Source organism: Convolutriloba macropyga, chromosome 3, assembly GCF_964194025.1.
Source record: "Convolutriloba macropyga chromosome 3, txConMacr16.3, whole genome shotgun sequence".
NCBI lineage: Eukaryota > Metazoa > Xenacoelomorpha > Acoela > Convolutidae > Convolutriloba > Convolutriloba macropyga.
This window is the reverse complement of record NC_134470.1, coordinates 60,988,267-61,012,250: the sequence shown is the minus strand read 5'-3', so window position 1 is coordinate 61,012,250 and position 23,984 is coordinate 60,988,267. Positions and strand designations below refer to the sequence as shown.

At 39.1% G+C, this 23,984-nt stretch overlaps 2 protein-coding genes across 3 annotated transcripts in view; both read left to right on the top strand.

The window, feature by feature from the left end:
• The window catches only part of LOC142336335 (piwi-like protein 1), a 35,282-nt gene extending 18,842 nt beyond the window's left edge, over positions 1–16,440 (top strand). Inside the window, exons 5-8 of the mRNA XM_075385092.1 lie at positions 2,262–2,434; positions 3,866–4,040; positions 9,647–9,876; positions 14,716–16,440. Coding sequence (XP_075241207.1) covers positions 2,262–2,434; positions 3,866–4,040; positions 9,647–9,876; positions 14,716–15,026 — 889 coding nt within the window. The 3' untranslated portion in view covers positions 15,027–16,440. The remainder of the gene's footprint in view (positions 1–2,261; positions 2,435–3,865; positions 4,041–9,646; positions 9,877–14,715) is intronic.
• LOC142337183 (uncharacterized) overlaps positions 1–23,984 on the top strand; it is a 160,466-nt gene that overhangs the window by 87,877 nt on the left and 48,605 nt on the right. The gene's annotated exons all lie outside the window — the stretch shown is intronic.

Genomic DNA, 23,984 nt, shown 5'->3' with positions numbered 1-23,984 from the left:
TGATGATAGCAGATCTTGATTTTGCAGATGATCTAATAGACGACAATGGTAATGACGCACAGAAGCTACTTGATAATGTTACTAACAATGCATTGCGTTTCGGCCTACAACTGAACGTTGGAAAATTAACAAAATAAAGGGGGTTTGCTCTTAAGCCGCGTAGGACAATCCAATGGATGAGTAGTGATCCACCACTATGAGACATCACTGCATCGTTTATAATTTTAAAGACAAGGAAAAGGATAAATCTTTTAGAGCTGCGTCAAAAGAATTGAATTTCTATATGAGCTAATTTCTTATTAATCTAGTCTCCCCTCCCGCACTATGACACTGCAATAACTATCAATGTCGGTCGGCCGTTTGGAACCACGAAACCCCTTGAGGCATGTGATAGCGCTGCGCAGAAGAGCAAAACTTATTTTTGTGCGTATGTACGTTATTGCGTCGGAGTATGATTCGTCTTTCTTTCATCAATTTTGCTGGCTAGTGGTTTATTAGTGCGCGTTGCGGACGGTCCTGAGTCCCCATGCAGGAAAACACAAGAGGAACGAAGTTACTCTTCTCGACAAGTATTCGTTGCTCATACTTCAGGCACTTCAACGACTCATGATACTTGTATGCTTCTACTGAGTTTTTCCGGCATGACCTGGCAAGGGGGTTAAAGATCTTCACGTCGAAGAAATAACCGCTGAACCTCGACCCCCGTCATTTGCTTTATTGTCTAGTTGCGCGTTTTCATCAGTGCTAGTAGTTTTGTGTATAAAGTACTCGCCTTGAAGCAACTTCGACATCATAGCGAACTTATGCTTGGTTTTAGCAAAGGTGTCTCTGATCTCTTTGTGTCTCATGGGTGTATGCACCCCTTCGCACAGTGGAGAGCATGTGATGGGGTAAACTTTCCACCACATGGACAATTATTGGGCGTGTTTTTGGCCTCAATGTTATATCTAATGCAAAGCCCGTCTCAATATTTGGACCTAGTTAGTGTAAAACCGTAACGTTTAAACGGTAGAGCTGTGAGCCAGTTCGATGCTCCTTTTTCCGAAGCAGTTTCTAAAAGTTAACAGTCATTTGAATTCCGCTGCCTGCGGCGATGTCTCCACAAAGGAAAAGACCTCCCTAGAGAGTTAGTATCGTTCAATGCTAAATGCGACATAATTCCCGTGACCATAAGAAAACGGCGAATGAAATGGCTGGGAAATTTTCTACGCATGAAACCATCTGACATTACCAACGCAGTATTGGAATTTGAACGAGGCGGGAATTGAAAAAGACCTCCTGGAGGAAAACGAAAAAGCTGCAGAACAATTGTCCGAGACGATCTGAAAAACAAGTTAAGCCTCCCAAACTGTCATTGAAGAATGGGGAAAAGCAATGGTTTGATTCGAGTAAGGAAATGTCTGGCAATTGTAGTCAGTAGAGAGTTTGTTAGAGACATAAATATGGCGGGCTAAGGACAGCACTGTCTGAGAAGCACAATTTGGATTTGGATAATCTCTTTGCATGTTCTGTCGACTTTTTCTTGTCAAGAAGAACTCAAATTAGAGTGATGATTTTAGTCACGTTGGAGTATTAATAGAAGCGAGTATATTTAAAGCAAGAACCTTTTCAATCGGCCACTTTTGAAATGGAGTGAGAAAATCGTGAGTGAGAAATTTCGTTTTTTAGGAATTTTTAGTGCAGAGCTTTTTAGCAGCTATTTTCTGGCAATTTTCCAGCCATCTTCCTTGAAATTTTATTGCAGAGATTTGATGGCTGGCTGATGCCTGTGTTCATGAAACATTTGCACAACATTGAAAGGGATCTGCTACATTGTGCCCCCCATTACGTTATGCACCCTCAGTTACCTAGCACGTGCCAGTACGTAGTAAATCACCATGTAAAAATATGGCACGTGCGTAGGTGCGTGCCAATAATATGCACCCACTAAGCTGGAGCACAAACAGAAAAATCCAATGAAAGAACGTATATGTTTCTTTTCGGGCGAGCACAATCTTAAGTACACATTATTAGAATCCCCTTGGTGCTCTAATTTTTGTATTCGCTGTCTAACAAAGTTCGAAGCAATTTTTGCTTTGTCTCTGAGAAACCTTCTTGGAGCTTTGCGTGGCTCTGAATGTACGGTTCAACGAAGCTGCTGAGAAACGCTCGAGGAGACAGATATGGATTGAAGGGTGATTTTGGACATGCCCACCCCCAACAAAATTACACCAGAGAACAATTTTTTACTACTTGAATGGCCTTGGTTTTTCTGTTTCTAGATACAGTTCAATCAAGCGGGTGTGCTACATTGAACAGCCTGTACCGAGTCAGTGCGTATGCAAAAAGACTCTGACCAGACCAAGTGGACTCATGTCTGTCGTCAGCAAACTGGCCATGCAGATCAATGCCAAGCTAGGAGGCGAACCTTGGATCACCGACTTCAGCATCCCTGGTACGTACATTAGGTCTATTCTGTCCAGTGACGTTTGTAGCCCCAGTTGCAATTATGTTGAGATCCAGTTTTTCTTAGAACGAACGGATGTTTTTCTCTCTGAAAGACTATTGACTTTAGATTTCTTGTTAATAGCCGCCCTCATCTTCTCAGCCGGCTATTATATTTTTTTTTAAGATCTGTTCACACATTTTCATGATTTTTGAAGTCAAATTGGAGTAGTGATTTTGGTCACGCCGAAACAGGAAGTGGAGCAAAAAAGCGAGTGGTTTTGCGCCGTGAAATTTTTTCGCTCTAATTTTAAAGTAGAGTAAGAATACGGCGTTTGAACAAAAATTCGCTTTATCGGTAGTAGTTTTTTGTTCACATGCGGCAATTTCACTTTGATTTTTAGTGTTTTTTCGATTTTTTGGATCGGATTTTTTTCTAAATGGTTTTTCCAATCCATTCATAGTCCGTTCTAGGTCTAGTTTTCTGTTTAGTCAATGAAAATTCTTTGAATTGTACGTCAGGACTTGTCCTGCTATGTTTTTTACTTCGTCGAATAAAAAAATGTTTCGCTTTACCTCATTTTGCCGCCTTTTCAACATTTTGTGTGAAATCTTTTTGACTTCTCTAGGCTAGTTTCTCTCTTCTCTCATTCTGCTAAAAGTGATTTTGAACATCAGTTGCTCAGCAAAGCAATTCAAAATGAACAGAGTCAGTATAAAAAATTGAAGTCAGAAGTAGAAACGGGATAAACCCATAAAGCCCAATTTTAGATGCCCGCTAATTGAACGTCGTTCCTATAAGTCTTAGTTACCATCTCTAATGCTTATTGGTATTGATAGTAGCCCCTGTAGCCTCTCTCTAAAACAGAAGTATGTTCAACCACGAAATGCCATCAAAATAAATCGGACTTAAAAAAATGTTTTTGCACAAAAATCTTTTTTTTTTTCAATATCTTCTGTTATTTCAATCCCAATCATGCTTATTGGAATCAACGGCGGCTATTTTCCGGCAATCTGCCGGGTATGTTTTTTAACCTTGAAAAAGGTACACATTAACTGCAAAGGTCAAGAGAGACTTTTAAGAGCAAAACTGATCAATATTTAAATCCTTATTTTGTAGTTTTTGAAAACAAAGAATTTTAGAAGAAGAGTTTAAATCAAAGTTTTCATCAAATTTCGTACAAACTTTTGAGGTTTTAGTTTCAGTAAGCAAGACTCAGCAAAATACTTTAAGTCTTGCTAGTTCTTTTAAGAACTTCCGATGCAACTATTGCGTACGTTTGAATAATAACCTTGATATACTGACTAAATCTCACTTGATTTTCACAATCTTAGAAGATAACTATTCTGCGATGCCTGGGGCCGCTCTACAGATATCGAAAGAATTTTAAATAACAATGTTGTTGCTTGCCTACAATTTTCATGCTGTTCAACTATGCAGATTTGATGGTGGTGGGCATGGACGTGTACCACGCTCCCAGGAACAGACAGAGGTCGTGCGTCGGCGTTGTGGGATCTCTAAATCTGACCCTGTCACGTTTCTACTCCAGATCCTACACCAACAACGAAGAAGAAGTGCAAGTTATGCACACTGCAATGACCCAACTGCTGAAAAGGTTTATATTATTATTAATAGCCGACCTCATCTTCTCAGCCAGCTATTATAGCGCTTCTGTGTTTTTTTACTTCGTCGAACTTTTTTTCGCTTTACCCATTTTGCCGCTTTTTCGACATTTTGCGCTAGTTTCACTCTGTCATTTTGCTCGAAGTACTTTTAAACAGCAGCTGCTCAGCAAAGCAATTCAAAATGAAGAGAGTCAGTATAAAAAAAATCAGTCAGAAAAAGAAACGGGAAAAACCCATAAAGCCCATTTTTAGATGCCCGGTACTTGAACTTTGTTCTCATAAGTTTTAGTTACTTTCTATAATGCTTATTGGTATTGATACTAGAGCCTGTAGCCTCTCACTGAGAGACAGGAGTATGTTCAATTACGAAATGACATCAAAATAAATCGCACTTAAAAATGTGTTTATACAAAAATCAATTTTTGTTGATATTTTTTCTTTCAATCCCAATAGAGTTATGGGAATCAACGGCGGCTATTTTCCGGCAATCTGCCGGGTATGTTAAGATTTCTTTGGAGATGGCATAACAGTTATGCGAGGCCAGTTTTCCGAAAAATCTCAAAATTATCTACACAACGCGCAGAAAGATAAGACGGACCAAATAAAAGCCTTTAAAATTTAGATTCTATAGCGACGTAGCTGGAATAGCTGCGAAGAGATAACTGGAGGCTATCATTTGATCTCATTTTGGCTTGCTTTACAATTCAAAGAATTCGGATTCTCTTGGGGCGCTGTTTTTTTAAGACTCGAGGAGTGTTGCAGGAGCGTCCTTTTTGATCAGTAATTTAGTTGGAGCGTATTTGAAACACGAACTTCAACACGTGAAAACTTAGTGTTCAGCCGAAACTGTTGAACAAATTTGAAGAGAAGAGAGGATTTCTGTTCCTGTCACGAATTTGAGAGAAAAAGAGAGAAAGAGAGAAAAAAAGAAAAGAAAAAAGAGGCAGAGCGACCGAGTAGTTGTGAAAAATTTTTCGCTGAGCGAAAAAATTGTTTTTATTCACGTACGATTTTTATAGCAGTTTTTCTTCACGCTCTTTTGTTGTACCAAATTGATTATAGTGGGCTATATTAAGGGTTGTAGTGGTAGTATAGGCATGTTGAGCATTTTAGGCTGTCAGTGAGTTTTATGTTTCATAATTTTGTTTGCTTTTTTCCTCACATTTTCATGACTTTTCTTAGCTTTCAATTTCTTTGTTTGATAGTTTTTTGCTAGTGTCATGATACTTAGCGCATCGACTTAACACCCCTTTGTCCCATTTTCAATTGCTCTCAAACGAAGTTGCAATTATATTAGTCCTGTCGGTCTTTTTTATGCGATTTTTCGCTTGACCGATTTTTCGTCTGACGATTTTGACTTTTTTACTCAGCAACGGGATAAACAGGTAGCGCCCACCGGGCCGTAACTGCTCTTAGAGCTTTTCAGCTCAAACTGTTTTGGAGACTTATACTTATGTTGTGAAGGGCGGCTCTTAGATGTTGATGACACCCCCATTGTTGATCCCCCTATTGCCCCCTACCTCCCCACCTCGCTGTTTCCCCCCCACCCCACTGTTTTTTTTTCAAGCTTTTTGAAAATTTCTATTATTTTTTGAGTTCTTTCAGCCCTAGGTGTCTAAGAACCTTCTCTAGGGTTTTATAATAGTTTACTGCATAGTTTCTAGTGGTATTGGAATGGTTTCAGCATTTTAACACCTGGAATTTTACAAAACGTGCAATGTTTTGTTCTTTATTTTTCATTATTCACGTCTATCCAGACGCAAGGGCCAGAAAATGTCCTTAAGGGTTTAATAATAAATTACTGCCAGACTTTGCCATGGAGTAGCTTTCATTTTTTAAATATGACATATTTTAGCGATAGAACCTGCATGTTCTCAAGATTTTCCAAAATTTTTGTCTATTTTCAGGTTTCCCCAGGCTCAAAAGCCTTATAACCTCCTCTACGGTTTGATCATAGGTTACTGCGAAGCTTCTAGATGTAAAGGAATGTTTTTCAAGATTTTAATAGCCATTTTAAAAAATATTTGCAATTTTTTCAAAATTTTTGAATCTTCTTGAACTTCATTTTTTTCCGTCACCAGGGTCCTAGGGACCTCCTCCAAGGTTTGATGATAAATTGTGACATAGTTTATAGAATCAATGGAATGGTTACCCATATTTTAATGACTCCAACTTTACCAATTTTTTGATAAAGTTTATTTTCGAATTTTCGGGATATCTTTGTTCCAAATTTATGGATCTTTATGAGCCAGTGAAACTATTTAAAGCTTGAATTTGGGATACTGGATAGTCTCTTAAGACAATGAAATTGTTTTGAAGATTTTAATATCTTGAATTTTAGCAAGATTTTGTTAAAACTTGCGATTGTTTTTAAAATTTTTGAATATTTTTGTCCTTTTCTTGAGTTTAACGATCATTACTGGCCAACGAAGCTTTTCAATTGCTCTTGAACGAAGTTCATAGCAGTTATTGTCAACGTGTGTGTCTTTTTTATGCAAAATTTTTGCTTGACTTTTCGAGTGACTTATACGCTCTTCTTGACTTTTTGCGTTTCGCGTGATCTAAAATTCTCTCTCAATCACAATCTCAATAAGCTGAACTCAATTGGCGGCAATTTAATACTAAAAGTGAAATGAAAAGTGCACTGAAACAGCTGGTGCCATTTTTTCTGTAAATCATAGTAGTGGTATATGTTGACCTCTAATGTGGTTATTTGAAGCCCACTATTGAACTTCTTAGTCCCATTTAGGCTCCCCCCCCACTGAAGCCGACTGCAATTGATTAAGAGCTCCCACTAGTCGTTCGAGAGCAATTCTTCCGACGTTCAGTCGGTTATGTTCAAGTCTTGCCGATGCGTCACTTGACAACTCCAGAGACAAAAAAATAGTTTTGAACATTTTCACTGCGAATTCTGGAAGCTTTAATTTTAAATTTTGCATTATTTTGCAAATTTTCAAAATATTTCAAGTTTTTTGTTTGATTGATTTACTAACAAGGCTAGAAAACTGAGAGCTGCAGAGTCGAATCAAGCTTAAGCTAGCCTCATTAAACTGGGGCTAGCTACTGACGAAGCCAACTGCTCGCCGGTCGTTTGAGAGCAATTCGCCAGGCATTAATCGGTTATTTTTATACTTATTTGCTCGAGGATTAGTTGTGGGTGGAAAGTTTTTGACATAATCGGTCTAGTTTGCAAATTTTTCCTTGTTTCGTGTTCAGTGAGATGATTGCGCGTTTTCGTTCTGAATCGTAAAGATCAAAATACTCAGGGATTTTTTATTAATATTATGCGATATACTCTGTGTCTTTTTGTTAAAAATAATCGATTGGACTTGAGATTTCAGAAAGACTAAATTTTTGATATCGTTGATTCAGTTTCGGCTTCAGATCTTTTGTATTAGCCGCAAAACTCTCTTTTTCTTATTGTTTTTTTTATTTGGTCGTTTTTTTATGAAAGGAACATTTGATCACGCGTCGAAATCAAATGCGACATTCTATAATGGTTTTCGAGCTTTCGAATGTCTTCGCATAACGTCATCTGTTGCTTTCTTCAGTATTTGTTTTTAGTTCAATTGTGATAAAGCATCAATGACTTAGCTGACTCAAGGAAACGATTTCCGAACTCACTTATTAAAGCTAATTTAAAGATGTAAACATTAATTGAAATTGAATAGAGGTCGTGCGAAGTAGTTATTGTTTCCCAGTAGCACTTTTCCTTTGTATTCTGTCAAAATGGTCTTTTAACTAAGCGTTTCAACTGTCTGTTTTGTGGCTGTTGTCGGCAAATCTGTCGGTTATGTTCTATGACTTATAGAAGTAATTTAGTCTTGTCATCGGAAAGTTCATAAGATGTTTAATTGCTCTCAAACAAATTTAGAAAGAAATATTGTTAACATGTGTATCTGTTATGCAAAACATTCGTTAGATATCAATTCTCGGATGACTTTTTCACGCTTGACTTTTGAATTTTTTGAGTGATTGAAGTTGCTCTCATTAATCAATTAGGTATTATTGCAGTTGAGTGAGGTTACTGAACATGGTCCTTGTAGCTTAGTGGTTAACGAATCTAATGGGGGGGGGGCTGGAACCCCACCCTTGTCTGAAGTATCTGTAGCTGGTACACCCTCTAAATTACATGTCGACGTTGTTCAAGAGCAATGCATCCGACTTTACTCGATTTATGTTTTAGTTGTAAAATCGTTTTTAACGGCTACCTTCGTTGGCGGCAGTTTGCTACTATAAGTGAAATCAAAAGAGTGCCAAAATGTCTTTCATCTTCATTTCAAAGCTTAGAAGTGTTCTGTTATGAACTCTGGCACCATCAGTGTAAACCCCTTAGTGGTATTATACCGCCTTCCTGGCCAAATTAAAACACAGCTGACTCCAGCCTGTTATTTGTGAGCAATTCGACCGACTGCAGTCAGTTACGTTTTCGCTCGCTTGTTTCAATCCCTATCAGGATCACGTGAGGCATTTTAGCCGCTTTGCCGCATTTGTTTTTGATTTTCTAAGGTAACTGGAGTTCGATTATGAAAAAACTTGTTCTAAAACAGTTTTTAATTGCTCTCGAATGAGAATTAGTTATTGTTATTGTAAACGTGTGTCTTTTTATGCAAAATTTTTGCTAGACAGTTTTGCGCTTTTCTTCTAGAATAATCTTTGTCTTCTCAAGTGACTTCTTTTGATTTTCGCATGATTAATAGCCGCCCTCATCTTCTCAGCCGGCTATTATTGCGGACGTATTTTTTTTACTTCGTCAAACTTTTTTTCGCTTTACCATTTTGCCGCTTTTTCGACATTTTGCGTGAAATCTTTTTGACTTTTCTAGGCTAGTTTCTCTCTTCTCTCATTCTGCTAAAAGTGAATTTGAACATCAGTTGCTAAGCAAAGCAATTCAAAATGAACAGAGTCGGTATAAAAAATTGAAGTCAGAAATAGAAACGGGATAAACCCATAAAGCCCAATTTTAGATGCCCGCTATTTGGTGTTGATAGTAGCCCCTGTAGCCTCTCTCTAAGAAACAGAAGTTCGTAATGCTTATTGGTGTTGACAGTAGCCCCTGTAGCCTCTCTCTAAGAAACAGAAGTTTGTTCAACTACGAAATGCCATCAAAATAAATCGGACTTAAAAAATATTTTTGTACAAAAATCTTTTTTTTTTCAATATATTCTATTCGTTCAGTCCCAATCATGCTTATTGGAATCAACGGCGGCTATTTTCCGGCAATCTGCCGGATATGTTTTTAATTGCTCTCACTCCGAAATAAAATTTTTTGATGAAACATAACCGATTGTTAGAGACTTGATAACAAGGGACAGATAGCCGAGTGATAAATACCTCCGTCGATGTGGCTGAATTGGACCCAGGAGTCTTACCGTCGACTGATGTTTTTGTACACATAAAAAAATTTATCTAGGCTACAGCCCCTGAATTAAATTGCGCCGCCTTGCATTCGAGAGCAATTTTTCCGACTTTAGTCGGTTTATGTTTTAATAAGACTTTTCCTTTAAAAATTTATCTTTTTCAGCATCTTCAATTTTTCATTTACAAATCAAGTTTTTTATTTGATTAAAAAGTTTTCAGCGATATTTTTCTTCAGGTACCAAAAGTTGAATAAACGCTACCCAAAGTACATTGTTATGTTCCGGGATGGCGTGGGCGAGGGACAGTTGGGTCGGGTTATAGACACCGAAGTAGAACAATGCAAACAAGCCCTCGCAGACCTCCAGTGCAGTGCTGAACTATGCTTTGTGGTAGTAACGAAGCGAATCATGCAGAGGTTCTTTGCAGTCAATCAAAGAGGCGGACAATTAGAGAACCCAGCACCTGGTAAACTTCATCCCTTCAATGTTGATAAGTTTATGGTGTGATCCAAATACTTGTTCCTCCTAATTTTCTAGCCACAGTATCATGAGAAATCGCGAATATCAATCAACTCCAGTTGCATAACTTACCGACGAACTAACTAATCAACTACAGATGAGTACCAGAGAAATAGCAAACTGTTACTGAGTAAATAAAAGAGCAGCGAGAAATCAATTCAATCTATCCAGCGAGAAAGTATTACGTCATAATTTCTTAACCATGTAAGCCTTACAAAAAGATTAAATGCACACAAAACACGTTTTTTTGCCTTGATGTATCGTAGAAAGAAAATGCTTTTGGGAGATATAACTTGAATAAAAAGTTCTCCAAAGAGCATTTTACTCGCCGATAGTCTGAATTATCAGCTATACAAACAGCGATAAACCGCCTCTTTTGAGATAAAACTACGAAGTTCAGCCACAGTTGCTAAATTACGGTACGGTTTATTGTCTTGGAGAAAATGTTACCTCATATCTGAGGCGATGCCTAGGTGTTAAATAGCATCAGCGAATGATAACAACTGTGGTAATAATGGCTTTTGCGTTGTGATAACAGTTCAACTTCAACTGATTTTCGCACATCTTTTTTTTTGTCGCCACTGCTCATATAGCGGAATCGAGTGCTCTGACATGAAATAAATGTGCCTAAATTTTTGGGAAATTTCCTTCAAGTTAAAACATTTTCTTACCAATTTGCTGTTTTTGGAGCGTTGGTTAACATTTGGACTTCTGTGAAACAATGTTTGCATCATTTTTTTTACATTGTTGGTTTTAAAAGCTCAATGAAGTCAGCCGCACAACCAACTTGAGTTGCATCAGTATCAGTCTATCTAACGGTTAGATCTTCACAGCGATATTCTTATTCCCCTTTTTTTTCGTTCTGAGTCACACCGGGCAGTGGTTCGGTGAGTAAGGTCTGGTTTAATAAGTGGTTTTTACAGTGGTTAGGTGCCTGAGGCTTACTTATTAATAACAATGCCTACTCGATCTCAGTTATCAAAGGAAGTAATGGAAAGAGAAATACCTTGCTCCAGTAAAGATTGCCCTGTTGTTACAAAAGTGCTGTTACCCAAGAATTTTGACGTAAGTCAATCCTTCTGTTGCGGATTTTGCAGTGCCGTAAAAATAACCGAGCCCAAAAGTTATGCCAACATTCTTGTCGATAACCTTACAAAAAAGAATAAAGCCAGGTCCTGCATAGCTCGAGAAATTCGACATGAACAGCTTCAACAAGACAGCAAGAGAATGAATGTTTTTATCAAAGGCTCCGTACCATCGAACGACAGCAACGATCTTGATCTTGTCAAACAAATTGCCGAAGAAATCGACGTCACCCTGAACAAAACTGATTTCGAGCCGAAGCGTATAGGTAGTATTAACGAATCCACCGGTCGACAGCTCCTACTTGTTAAGTTTCAGTCGGACATAAAAAGAAAAGAGTTTTTGAGGAAGTCTAAGAACCTGAGATCCTCCAACGATTTTTCTCAGATTTATGTTGATCCTGATTTAACAAAGTCAGAAAGAGAGGCACAATTTCAAGTACGTCAAGAGAGAAGAACACTTCAGAACAAATACCCTGGGAAAACCTTTGTGATCAGGAGTGGACGAGTGCAGGAAAAGAAATGACTAAATATTCCTAAAACCCTCGAAAGAACAATTATTAGTGTATTACTTTTTAACGTGCAGAGCATGCTCTCAATTGAGAAACGTTTATCTTTATCAACACTCTTCGGTCAGAAAATGCCAAGTATTATAGCACTTGTTGAAACGTGGCTTGATTTTTCTGTCACTGACTCCAGTATCTTTTGCGGCTTGCCGTACTCTGTTATTGCAAGAGCTGATAGAGGCGTAAAACAACACGGTGGTCTGCTGATAGCTTTGCACAACAATTTCCGAAACAACGCTGATATTCTGGACACTGAGGTGGGAGACTTCTACTTGAGCTGTCTGATTAGATTGCCATCAACCTACCTCGCGGTATTACGTACCTACCTCCAAAAAGCTCTAGATTCTTTGTTTCTCCTTCATTATTTCAATCATTAGTTACGCGCATTATTCCCAAGTACTTGGAACACTGCTCTACGGATAAGTTGGAGATTTTAATTCTAGGTGACTTCAATTTTCCCAATATCAGCTGGGACTCGCCCATCGCTTCAAACTCTCTTGATCAACAATTAATCGACTGCCTTACACTAGATTACCTACTTGATCAAATCGTTCGCATTCCTACACACAAACGTGGTAATATTCTCGACCTGGCTTTTGTGTCACAGCCAGAAGCATGGGAATGTGAAGTATTAGAAGCCAAATTGTCGGATCACTTTCCTCTTATTCTAAATTACGAAATAGATAACTTCTACCGTTTTGAGTCCCAATCGGACTTTGCTCTAAGCGGTTTTGATTGTAAAGCTTTTGAACTCCTCGTTTGCTCTAGTTTTGCTGACTGTGTGACTTCAATCGATTATCCGGCTTTTTGGCTAAGTAATATAACAATTGCCCTCTCTGCAAGTTGTCAGAAAAAACGTAAACGAAGAAAAACGCTGCCTTTTTTCTACAGCTCTATAACAGTGCACTGCCTGAACAAGCTAGAGTCGGCCAGGCGTCGTAGAGCATCGATTTCAGCTCTATTGAAGCTTGAAAAGGAGGTGGCTGACTTCATTGAGCTGGATAAAGCCTGCTTCCTTGACTCTTGCAAACATTTTACTACAAATGAGGCCTTCAAGATTCTCAGAAGATTGAGTGGACGGAGCACCTTACCCAAGGAAATGTTTTGGCGAGATTCCCATGCATCTACTAATACAGAGAAAGCGAATCTGTTGAACAAATTTTTTCAATCAGTTTTCATCGAGTCATCTTGTTCAGCTGGCACGTTACCTCAAATGGCAAATCCTGTGGCAGTTCTGTCAGAAGTTACATTTTCAGTGAACCAAATAACTAAACTCCTCGAGATTGTACCTGCTAGCTCAAATGTGGCTGGCGATGGTATACCATCGTTTGTTTGGAGCAGCTGTCCCAGTACTCTGGCCGGATATGTATGCTCTCTCTTCAAATATTATTAATACCAATGAGTGGCCGAACTTCTGGAAGTGTGCATACGTTACTCCTTTTAAAAAAGGCTCCAAAAGCGATGTAGAAAACTATAGACCGATCTCTATCCTGCCACGACTTTCTCTTGTATTGGAAAAAATCATTTTTGATTACCTATATTGCGTTCTTCGCTCAAAGCTGAGCGCTCGGCAGCACGGGTTTCGTAGTGGGCATTCAACTATCACACAACTTTTAGTATGCCTCCACGATATCTATGAGAATTTTGATAGTAATTCCGAGCAAATAATAGTTTACCTTGACTTCTCAAAGGCTTTCGATACTGTGAATCATAACATATTACTTTGCAAATTAGCATACTTTGGACTAGATGAAAATTTTTTAAAGTTGATGAAAACTTATCTCACTAACAGAACTCAAAGAGTTCAGATCGACGGATGTCTGTCTGGCTGCGAGCCTATCTCAAGTGGTGTTCCCCAAGGGAGTGTTCTTGGCCCTCTCCTCTTTTTAATCTATATAGATGATATGCTGGCTTTGCCTTCTTTTTCAACGTGTTTTTGTTACGCCGACGATACGAAGTTGGTATGCTCCTCTGAAAATATCTTTTTTAATTTGCAACAAGATCTTAAGCGTCTCTCACAGTGGTGCAGAGACAATAGCATGATGTTCAATTTAAACAAATGCGTCTTTTTACATCTCTCAGAGAAGACAACTGGCAGTCTTTTTATTGACGATTACCAGCTCCAGAAAGTTGATTCAATATGCGGTCTTGGATTACAAGTATCAAAAACACTCAAATGGGACGCTCACATACGTGGTAAACTCCCGAAAGCGCGACAGAATTTTAATTATCTGCGACACTCTGTGCCCTATTGCATTCCTTCTAAAGTAAAATTCAACCTGTTCTCCGCATGCGTGATGTTGTCGCTTCTCTACGCTTCTCCAGCCTGGCATGTTGACGCTACCCATTTGCGACTCTTGGAGAAGTTCTATTGGAAGGGGCTATGCTGGTGTTTTGGTTATAGTGGTTATAAATATATTTTGTCTCTCTCAGAGAGCCTCCCTATTGCCTATCAACTTATTGATCGTGATTTGAAGTTCTTCATCAGCATTGTTCAAGGCAAAAGTTGTATTCCCTTCAGTCAGTATTTCAGTCGTGCACGATCTAACAAATGTCTCCGCAGCGGCCAAACAGTTCATCTCGTTGTCAATGCATGCGCCAAGAAGCTGACCGCTAAGTCGTACTTTAACCGCATTCAAACTGTTGTAAATGATTTTAATGATGTGGGTGATTTCGATTTACTCTACCCCCCATTGGACTACAAAAATCGCTTGCGAAAATTCTTTAGTGATATGCGAGACTGCAAATTTGAATTCAATCGAACCTGTACGTGGTCAATAAAGTGTCGATGTCCTATAAGTGTATCTTAGTATCCCTTTTTTTGTACAGCTTTTTTCTACTCAGCTTTATGTACATATCTTAATTTGTTAATGTTAAAATTCCATCAGTTTGGTAAATTGAAGTCTTTTACTACTACTACTAAAGCAATTTTTTACATTGTTGGTTTTAAAACAATTTGAAGCAATTTTCTGACCAAATGGTTTTGTTCGTACGGTGGATAGATCATTAGGGACGATAATACCCCGTGGTACCGCATACTTAAAAAAGTTAATCTTGCTATTCTCTAGATATTCTACCACTCGAGCTCATCAAGTAATCATATACCACCTTGAAGCATGAGAAATTTTGGTTTTTTAGGTACCGTGGTGTATGACACCCTAACTAAGGAGAACAGATTTGACTTCTTCCTTGCCCCAACCTCATCTAGACAAGGGACAGTCACTCCGACACATTACAACGTGATCGCTGACAAAACTCCTTTCAGAGAAAAACCTGGGGAGTTAATGAAACTGGCATTCAGTATGAGTCATTCATACTACAACTGGACTGGTGCTATTAGAGTGCCGTCTGTTTGCCAGTATGCTCACAAGTTAGCTGCAATGTCTGGAGACAGTTTGTCTCATGCAGAACCCTCAATTGATCTGGCTGATACACTCTTCTACCTCTAAACTCTATTTCAGGCTTAAACGATTACCGAATTTTTTCGCGTGCACATTTTGGTCGTATTTTAGTGTTACATGATGTTTTACCCTAATACCAAAATACCCAACTCCTAAGTACCAATTAATAAGGAAACTTTTCTATGGAGTATGATGGTTAATGGTGCGGTTACAATCACACGCTTGTTTTAGTAGCTAATTAATTGCTCTCAAACGAAGTTTGTAGCAATTATATTAGTCCTGTCGGTCTTTTTTTATGCGATTTTTTGCTTGACCGATTTTTCGTCTGACGCTTTTGACTTTTCGTCCTCAAAAAAGGGATGAACAGGTAGCGCCCAGCGGGCATTAAGTGCTCTTAGAGCTTTTCAGCTCTGTTTCAGCTCAAACTGTTTTGGAGACTTATACTTATGGTGTGAAGGGCGGTTCTTAGAGGTTGACACCCCCCCCCCCCCCGTGGCTAGCTACTGACGAAGCCAACCGCTCGCCGGTCGTTTGAGAGCAACTCGCTCGACGTTGGTCGGTTATGTTAAGTCTTCATGATAACTCGAAGGAATGTATGCTCATACATAACTTTTTTTCGGATCTATAACCCTTTTGCACTCTTATCTATTTGGTGTTACAATTATAAATTTGAACATCAGAGTAAAATATTGGACAAACTTAAACTTCACGTATTTTGGCTTATATGTTATTCTGGCATAGGTTATTGACACAATAAATGTAAGCAGATTTCTGTGCATATAGGTTTATCTTAAATACAGGTTTATAACCTTTACGTACTTTTTTAAAAAGCTGTTATCCGAGACATTGAGCTTGAGTTGAGCAATGATATTTTTGGTAGTGGTGCTAGCTGCTATTGTCTTCTCAGAGCAAACCTCTCAATTTTTGCCATTATAAGAATTTACACGTGCTCGATTGCTTTTTACTGCCAGAAAGCAAAAGTTCATCAAACTACAACCCCTCTTTCGCTAATAAAAAAATCAGTTGTCATTTCTCCAGATTCAAAACCAAGAAATGTAGAAAAATAGTTGGGATATTTATTATCCTTTGCAGTAATATTATCAACAGCAGTATATTTGAAAATTCAACTATTAAATCGTGTGAATTGGCATTACTGTGTGAAAAGTATTAATTTGTCTATTTAATAGACTCTTTCCTTTTTGTGCTCTTTATATCAATTATATAAATAACAACTGGGTTTTTGCATAGTAGCGCTGAGTTCATAATAAAATTTTTATTGTCAAGAGATGATTGTATCATGGTGCGATATGTAATTTTTATCGACATTAAAGATGTAGTAATTTGCGTTTATATTTAAATAGTTATCATAGCTGTTTTATTGTAATATGCTTCAGATCATTAAATGATCCAAAAATACCAATCATGGCTATTAAATTTGACGTAATTTAGTCTTAGAATGCTGCTTTTAGTAGGACTACATAAAAGCGAATTACCAGGTGGTTCACTCAGCCTGAACCGATTGGCGAGAAAGGTAGGTGATCATATCAACTGCAATGGTTGCCTCAGGTGAGCTCTGCCCGCAATTAACTGAGCGCCATTTTTATGACGCATTTAATATCGGGAACCTGCACAATTTGGCGGGATCGTTTTCACCTGTTCTGGAATGTTCTTCAGTAAGTGAGATTCTTGTTTGTGCGCTCATCTCTGAAAGTTGGCGGTTAATTTTGAACTTGTCATTTGCTCTCGACGGAAGTTTGAAGCAATTATTGTAAACTTGTCCTTTTACGACTCGCAGAGGAAGAGTGTTTTTCTACATATTTTGATTCCATCTGAACCAAATGTGTTCATAACTTAAACCTTGAATTTTGTTTTTGAACATTTACGTTGGCTTTAGAACGTTGATTTCTGCTTTCGAACTTTGGAATTTAACAGTAGCGTAGATAATAAAACATAGCATTAACTGCTGGTAATGTTCAAGGTCTAAAGGTCTCTTTGAGAAATAATATTTACATAACAGTCCCTCCTTACTCCAAATTGCAGAAACACCTACCTTCCTACCTATCTCCTTTACCTCATTCGACACTTGACCTCACAAGCTTGACCCCCACTCCGGCACTGCCCCCCACACACATACACGACCTACCTACCCCCAAAACCTACCTATACCGTCCATCCCTCCCCCACACTACCAATTTAATAATGCTGTCCCAGATTTAAAACACTTTCTATGCTTAAATTGGCTCTTAATTTCTTTATTTTTTTCTGTCTCTCTTTGATTTTTCTGGTTTAAGTTTGCTTAGCTTGGAGATAATGTTTTGCGCCTCTTTGAGTAGTTTCAACTATTCTACTGGCTATGTTCTTCTGTAAAATTTTTGCTCGACTGTTTTGTTCTAGAACTTTCTTCCGATTTCATTTCTTGAGTGACATTCTCACGCTGACTCCTTGACTCTTGCGTAACCTAAAGTGCTCTTATTCAGAAATTAGGCTTGTTAAAGAAAAGCGATTGTAAGACAAGCTATCATAGCGCCATGATAGCCGAAAATTTAGTGTATCAGGCAATTACGCATGAGTTGTTGTGGTTCGAACCACTCGTTGCCAGATTAAGTGCTCAATCTAAATTTGCAGCAATTATACTATCGAATTTTTTGTCCTACCGCATTTGGCGGTTTTCGTCTGATTATCAAACTTGCGTTACCTTTGTGTTGAAAAGCGGGATAAACTGCTGAACCGGAGGGCTTACGTAACAGCTTTTTTCTACGTGCCTTACTATTCTTTAAGTATGCGATTCACTGAAGTTGTTGAGGATATCTAAATTCACGATGAAAAGGAATTTATCAATATTTGTTCGTATATGCGTATGTTGACTGTACCTTCACCCTTCCCTCTGCTCTGCAACCCTTTTACCCAGTGAGGCTAGCTTTCCTTTGCCTAGAAGCTGTAACAATTAAATACAGCCCTAAGAGAGTCGATGAAGAGCAGTTCGTCCAATTTCCGTCCGTTTCGTTGTTTTTCGAAAATCTGCAAATTGAATTTTTGAAATTATCGAATTTTTGAAATTATTGAGTAAACTTAGTTACTGCGAAATGAAATAAAAGCAACATTCATTTCAGGCTCCAAAGAACGGGTATCGGGAATTTTGGAGCTGTTCTTTATTATAGTTGAAAAAATCAACTCGTTTGTGTTTCTGATTTTGGGCCAAAAGCTCTCCTTTATTGGGTGTAAAGTTATTTATTGAGGCATTTATGATGTGTTTACATTTGCACGATTGTAAGAATGGTCAATTAGTTATAAATGATTGTCTGAACCCCCTCGGTCCAGAATTGTCATTGTCTAGAATTATATTGTCGTCGGAAAAGCAATGTTTAATAAATAGAAGATGAAACTGGAACCATTAGATTTACATTTTTAATGGACTGAAGGACATGTCGGAGCAAAATTTAAAAAAAAAAACAGATCAACTAGACTTTAATTGGCATTGAAAATGGCAGTTGTTGATATTACAGTAGAGTGAGTTGAATGCAGTTGAACGTAGATTTAACTGACTGAAGGCGTCTCTGGTGCAGTTAGGTATTGCAATTCTTTCATTCATGCAGCATCCATGCAAATACATCTTGATTTGACTTCCAAACCACGACAACAGCTGTATGGTTGGGGATATATATGTCTTTTGGCACGTTTTTCTGTTCACGTGATTATGCAACGCACCTGTTACGATTTACAATAGATTTTAATACAATGACCTTCAATGCAATCCGAGCAAGATGAGGAAAACAATGATAATTAACCACGTGCTGAAACCAAATATTCATAATTTCAAACGATATTATCACATTCACTTGGTCTTTTCGAGCTTGAGATTCTTAAGCATAAAGCGTTATAATAAAGCATTTCTAAGCAAGTGATTCAATTAATGTTGCACCGCAACATTTGGTCCGCCGACCAATAGGTTAAGGATAAAATAGTCAAAGCATTAGGCACCAAAAGCATTAACTCTCTCAAAAAAAAAAATTAGCAAAAAATCTAAAAGGGGAAACTTAAAGGGGAAGTTAAAAGCGGACCCCCCACTAGATAACACATCCCCCCTCATGTTATACAAGTTGATTAACTTGTATAACAAGGTTGATTAACCTAATTCTGAGACCCGGTAAAGTTATCTAGTGGGAGAACTATATCTAAAGGGTTACAAAAACTTTTTTGTGAAACTTCGGGGAAAACAATCTCTTTCTCAGTTCTCACGAAGAACTCGGAATTTTTAGTTGAGGTTTGATCCCCCGAAGTAATAGCACTAAGTTCGCGCGCAAAAATTGGCCGCATTTTTTGAAGGGGTGATTAAGTGAAACCTGATTTCCCATCCTTTGCGTTCTTTTAATGTGTTTTTAGCTTTCAGCACAGCAAAATCCACAAAAAGACAAACGAAACTAATACGAATAAAGACCAGCATCAAAGACACGAAAAAAACGCCCTCAAAGGCAACAGCAAGTCAAAATGTCCAATCTTGAAATGCAGAAACAGTCGCGGGGATCACACCGCAGCGTTGCTACAAGGTTTAACAATGAGGCTGAAAATATCATGTCAAAAGATCTAGACACCATTTCAGAAGCAGACATCAACAGGCTAAATCAGGTAGCGACACTTCTCACCCGAAAGCAGAATTTTCTGGTAACTTTGAACCAAGAACTTCAACAGAACTTGACGGAGGCGGAAGCACTGGACAATGACATTCTGGAGTCCGAGGAAGTTGATGACAAGTTGACACAGAACATTGATGCAATCAAACGCTTCACGAAACGTTTTGAGGGACCTTCAACAGCAGCAGATACTTCAACACCATCTACTTCAACGCTCTCCGATGCTATGAGGAACTCAGCCAACATCAAGTTACCAAAACTCAATCTGCCAGTTTTTTCGGGTAATTATATGGAATGGACTTCGTTCTTTGATTTGTTCAAAGGAGCAGTCATCGACAACAGTTCTCTTCAAGGAAGTCAGAAGTTGCAGTATCTGAAAGCATCTGTAAGAGGTGATGCCGCCAAACTGCTTGCCTCGATACCAGTTACCGATCACAATTTTGACATTGCTATGAATACTCTGATAAACAGATACGAGAACAAGAGGATCATCATTCGCACACACCTGCATTCAATTGTTTCGTATCGATCACTGACAACCGATAAAGCCAGAGACTTAAGAAATTTAATTGAAGCAATGGACGAACATCGACTTGCCTTGCAGAATTTGGGAGAACCAGTCAATAGTCAAGACATCTTTTTGTTTACTTGATCAGTGAGAAGCTGCCTACAGAGACAAGAAAACAATGGGAGCTGTCTTCAAAAGGCAAGGAACCTCGAAGGTATGCAGAGCTCAGACTTTTCTTAGAAGAACGCGCACAAGCACTCGAGGCAACAGCGCCAAATGGAGTAGGAGCGACAAAAACTCAAATGAACGGGAACCAACGACATTAGCACACACATTTGGCGACTTCCGAGCAACAATGCGAATGTTGTGAAGAAACGCACAAAATTTTAAAATGCGGAAAGTTCAAGAAACTTTCAGTGAGGAAACGTGCAGAGCTGATAAAGGTTAGAAAACTCTGTTTCAATTGTCTGCGACCGGGACACAGATCAGAAGATTGTGATGGATCGAAATGCAAGCAATGTGGTAGAAAGCATCATACTCTTCTTCATCGTGAAAAGATTCACAACAAAAACACCAATCAGCAAACAACTAGCGGAACAACCAGCACTCAAGCAAATGACAATCAGAAGAACAACGCTATAACAACAACAGCAATTGCAAAAGCTAAGGATGAAAACAAGTTCACATGAGCTCTGACTCAACGAACTTCAGAAGAAGTCTTTCTTCAAACCGCAATTGTTGCCGTTAATGTTCACGGCGAGACAATTCTACTTAGGGCACTTCTAGACTCAGCTTCACAAAACAACCTTATAACTGAATCAGCAGTACAAAGGTTACAATTGAAGAAGAAAAGCAGCAACACAAAAGTTTTTGGACTAGGTGGGACGGTTCAAGACAACAAAGGTCGCGTGGACCTTCTTATCTCATCAAGGAACAGATCGTCCACTGTCAATAGTAGTGCGTCAGTTTTGACAAAAATGACTGATAATCTGCCATCACGGTTCATTGACACCAGCCAATGGGAAACAGTAAAGGAGTTGGAGCTTGCTGACCCAGACTTCAACAAGCCGTCATCAATTGACCTCTTGATCGGAGCATCTCATTATGAAGATATAATGATTGGTAACAATCGACTAAAGGAGCCTAACTGTGGAATAACATATAGGCTATCATTGTTCGGTTGGGTCGTTATTGGAAGGGAACAGACAGACAAAACCTATACAAACGATCTGCAGACTTTCTTTGTTTCTTCAGAGCCAGAAAATTTGCAGCTTTTTTGGGAAATAGAAGAAGTTCCAGCAGCGCAGCTTTGGACAGCCGAAGAAAAACGCTGCGATGATCACTTCAAGGAAACAACTAGAAGAAGCCCTGAAGGTCGCTTCATAGTGAAACTTCCCTTCAAGAAAGAGACAAAAGCATTGGGAGATTCACTTCAACAAGCCAAAAAACGACTCCGCAGTCTTCTATTCAGATTGGAAAGACAACCCGACCTTTATAAGAGATACGCAGAATTCATTGGAGAGGTTTTTCATCTCGGACACATGGAGAAAGTTCCAACATCAGAACTTGTCAAGCCTGTCGAAAACTGCTACTATCTTTGTCATCATTGTGTGTTCAAGGAGTCAAGCACTACCACCAAGCTGAGGGTCGTTTTCGACGGATCCGCAAAGACAACAACAGGAGTATCTCTCAACGACAGACTCATGGTCGGACCAAAAATTCAGAAAGACCTTTTCAGCATTCTTGTTCGATTTCGACTACACCAAGTAGCACTTTTTGCTGATATTGCAAAAATGTATAGGCAAGTGGAATTGGACAAGGAAGACAAAGATTATCACCGATTATTGTGGAAAGATCCAAATTCGGAGGCGATTGATACTTATCGTATGACTCGTGTAACATACGCCATTGCGTCTTCGTCTTTTCATTCAATTCGACCACTACAAGTTCTTGCCGAAGAAACAACAAACACTAAACTTCGTTTGTCACTAACAACTGATATGTATGTGGATGACCTACATACAGGATGCGAAGATTCAGACGCCGCAGAGAAGCTTCAGGACGCCATTATTACGTTTCTTGCTTCAGCAGGTTTTGATATACGGAAATGGGTATCTAGCGACTCAAAACTTGTTTCAAGACTAGCTGCCACTTTCAGAGAAACGGAAGACGAGAAGATAATTGAAAGCGAAGACTATGCCAATAAGACGCTTGGGATAAGGTGGAATCCAAATCTTGATCAATTTGGTTTCACAGTAAAACTTGACAAGGGAACTCCATTTACAAAACGGCAAATCCTCTCAGAAGTTTCACGTTTATTTGACCCACTGGGATGGCTATCACCAACGACTATTCAACATAATTCCTTTGTTCAACTGTTGTGGATGGACAAACTTAGCTGGGATCAACCTTTATCGGACCCAATTCTACAGCAGTACCTGTGACTTCCAGCACAGCTGAAGGATCTTGAAAAAATTAGTCTTCAACGGAAGGTTCTCAAGCCATCCACGAAATCAGATTTGCAGTTACACGTCTTTTGCGACGCTTCTACTACAGCTTATGCTGCTGTCGTTTTCATCAGACAGGAGACAGACAATTTCATTGAAACAAAAATGCTTACAGCAAAGACATGAGTTGCACCAATCAAATGAGTTTGTGTGCCAAGGTTGGAACTTTGTGCTGCTCTGCTAGGAGCTAAGCTTGTTGAGGCAGTGACAAATGCTATTAGCGATGAACGGTTTCCAACTCCGAAGGTTTTTGCGTGGTCAGATTCTACAGTTACAATTGCCTGGCTACAAGATTATCCGAGGAAATTGAAAACATTTGTCGCCAACCGAATAGCAAAAATACAAGAAATTATTCCAGCCAGTAGTTGGAAATATGTTCCAACAGAAGATAATCCAGCGGATTGTGCTTCCAGAGGATTAGCAGCAGCTGATTTGATGAACCATATGCTTTGGTGGGATGGACCAGAGTGGTTGCGGCAACCTGAAAACGCCTGGCCTTCACTTGACATTTTGTCACCTACAGGAGAAGAGACCAAAAAAGAAGTAAAGGTGCAATCTGAAAACGTGACAATGATTCATCAAAAGAAGATAACGCAATTTTTTTGATGATAATTCGGCATTCGTCAATACATAAAGTTACAAGGATATTTACCTATGTCCAAAAGTTCATCAGCAGTATCAAGAGAAGAATTCAATCTTCAAAAGCGAAACAACGGACAACAAAAATGTCGAACAGCATAAAAGCATGCTCTTCAACGCCAAACGAAAGGACTGATAGTAATGAGTCTACGTCTCAACCAATGATCTGGACTTATAATTCAGTCTCTTTACAAGGGAAAGATTTATACGAAGGACGACTTCAACTGTACAGCTTCATACAGCGAAACTTTCTTCATGAATACGAGATCATCATGAATCAGCCCACTGAAGATGCAAACAACAGCAGCAGAGATGCGACAAAACAATACGTTCAGCAACGTATCAAATCCACTGGACCAGAGGGGGTTGGTGGTATAGGTAGGGCCGGGGGCCCAGGTGCTTACATCAACACCAGGATTGGCAAGGGCACGGGGATCTCTTTAGTTACCAATGGTCCTCAATACTTAGGTAGGACCGGAAGCCCGGGATATCTTGTCAGCGCCAAGGGCGCGGACGAAAATTGGAGCTCAATTTCAGCCGGTACTCCTGAGGTTATAGGTAGGGCCGGGGGCCCAGGTAGTCTTAGTCTTGTCAGCGCTGGGAGCGCAGATGAAAGTTCGAGCTCTTTTTCTACTAGTTCACTAGGTATAGGTAGGGCCGGGGGCCCAGGATGTCTTGTCAGCGCCGGGGGCGCAGGTGAAAATGCGAGCTCAGTTTCTATTAC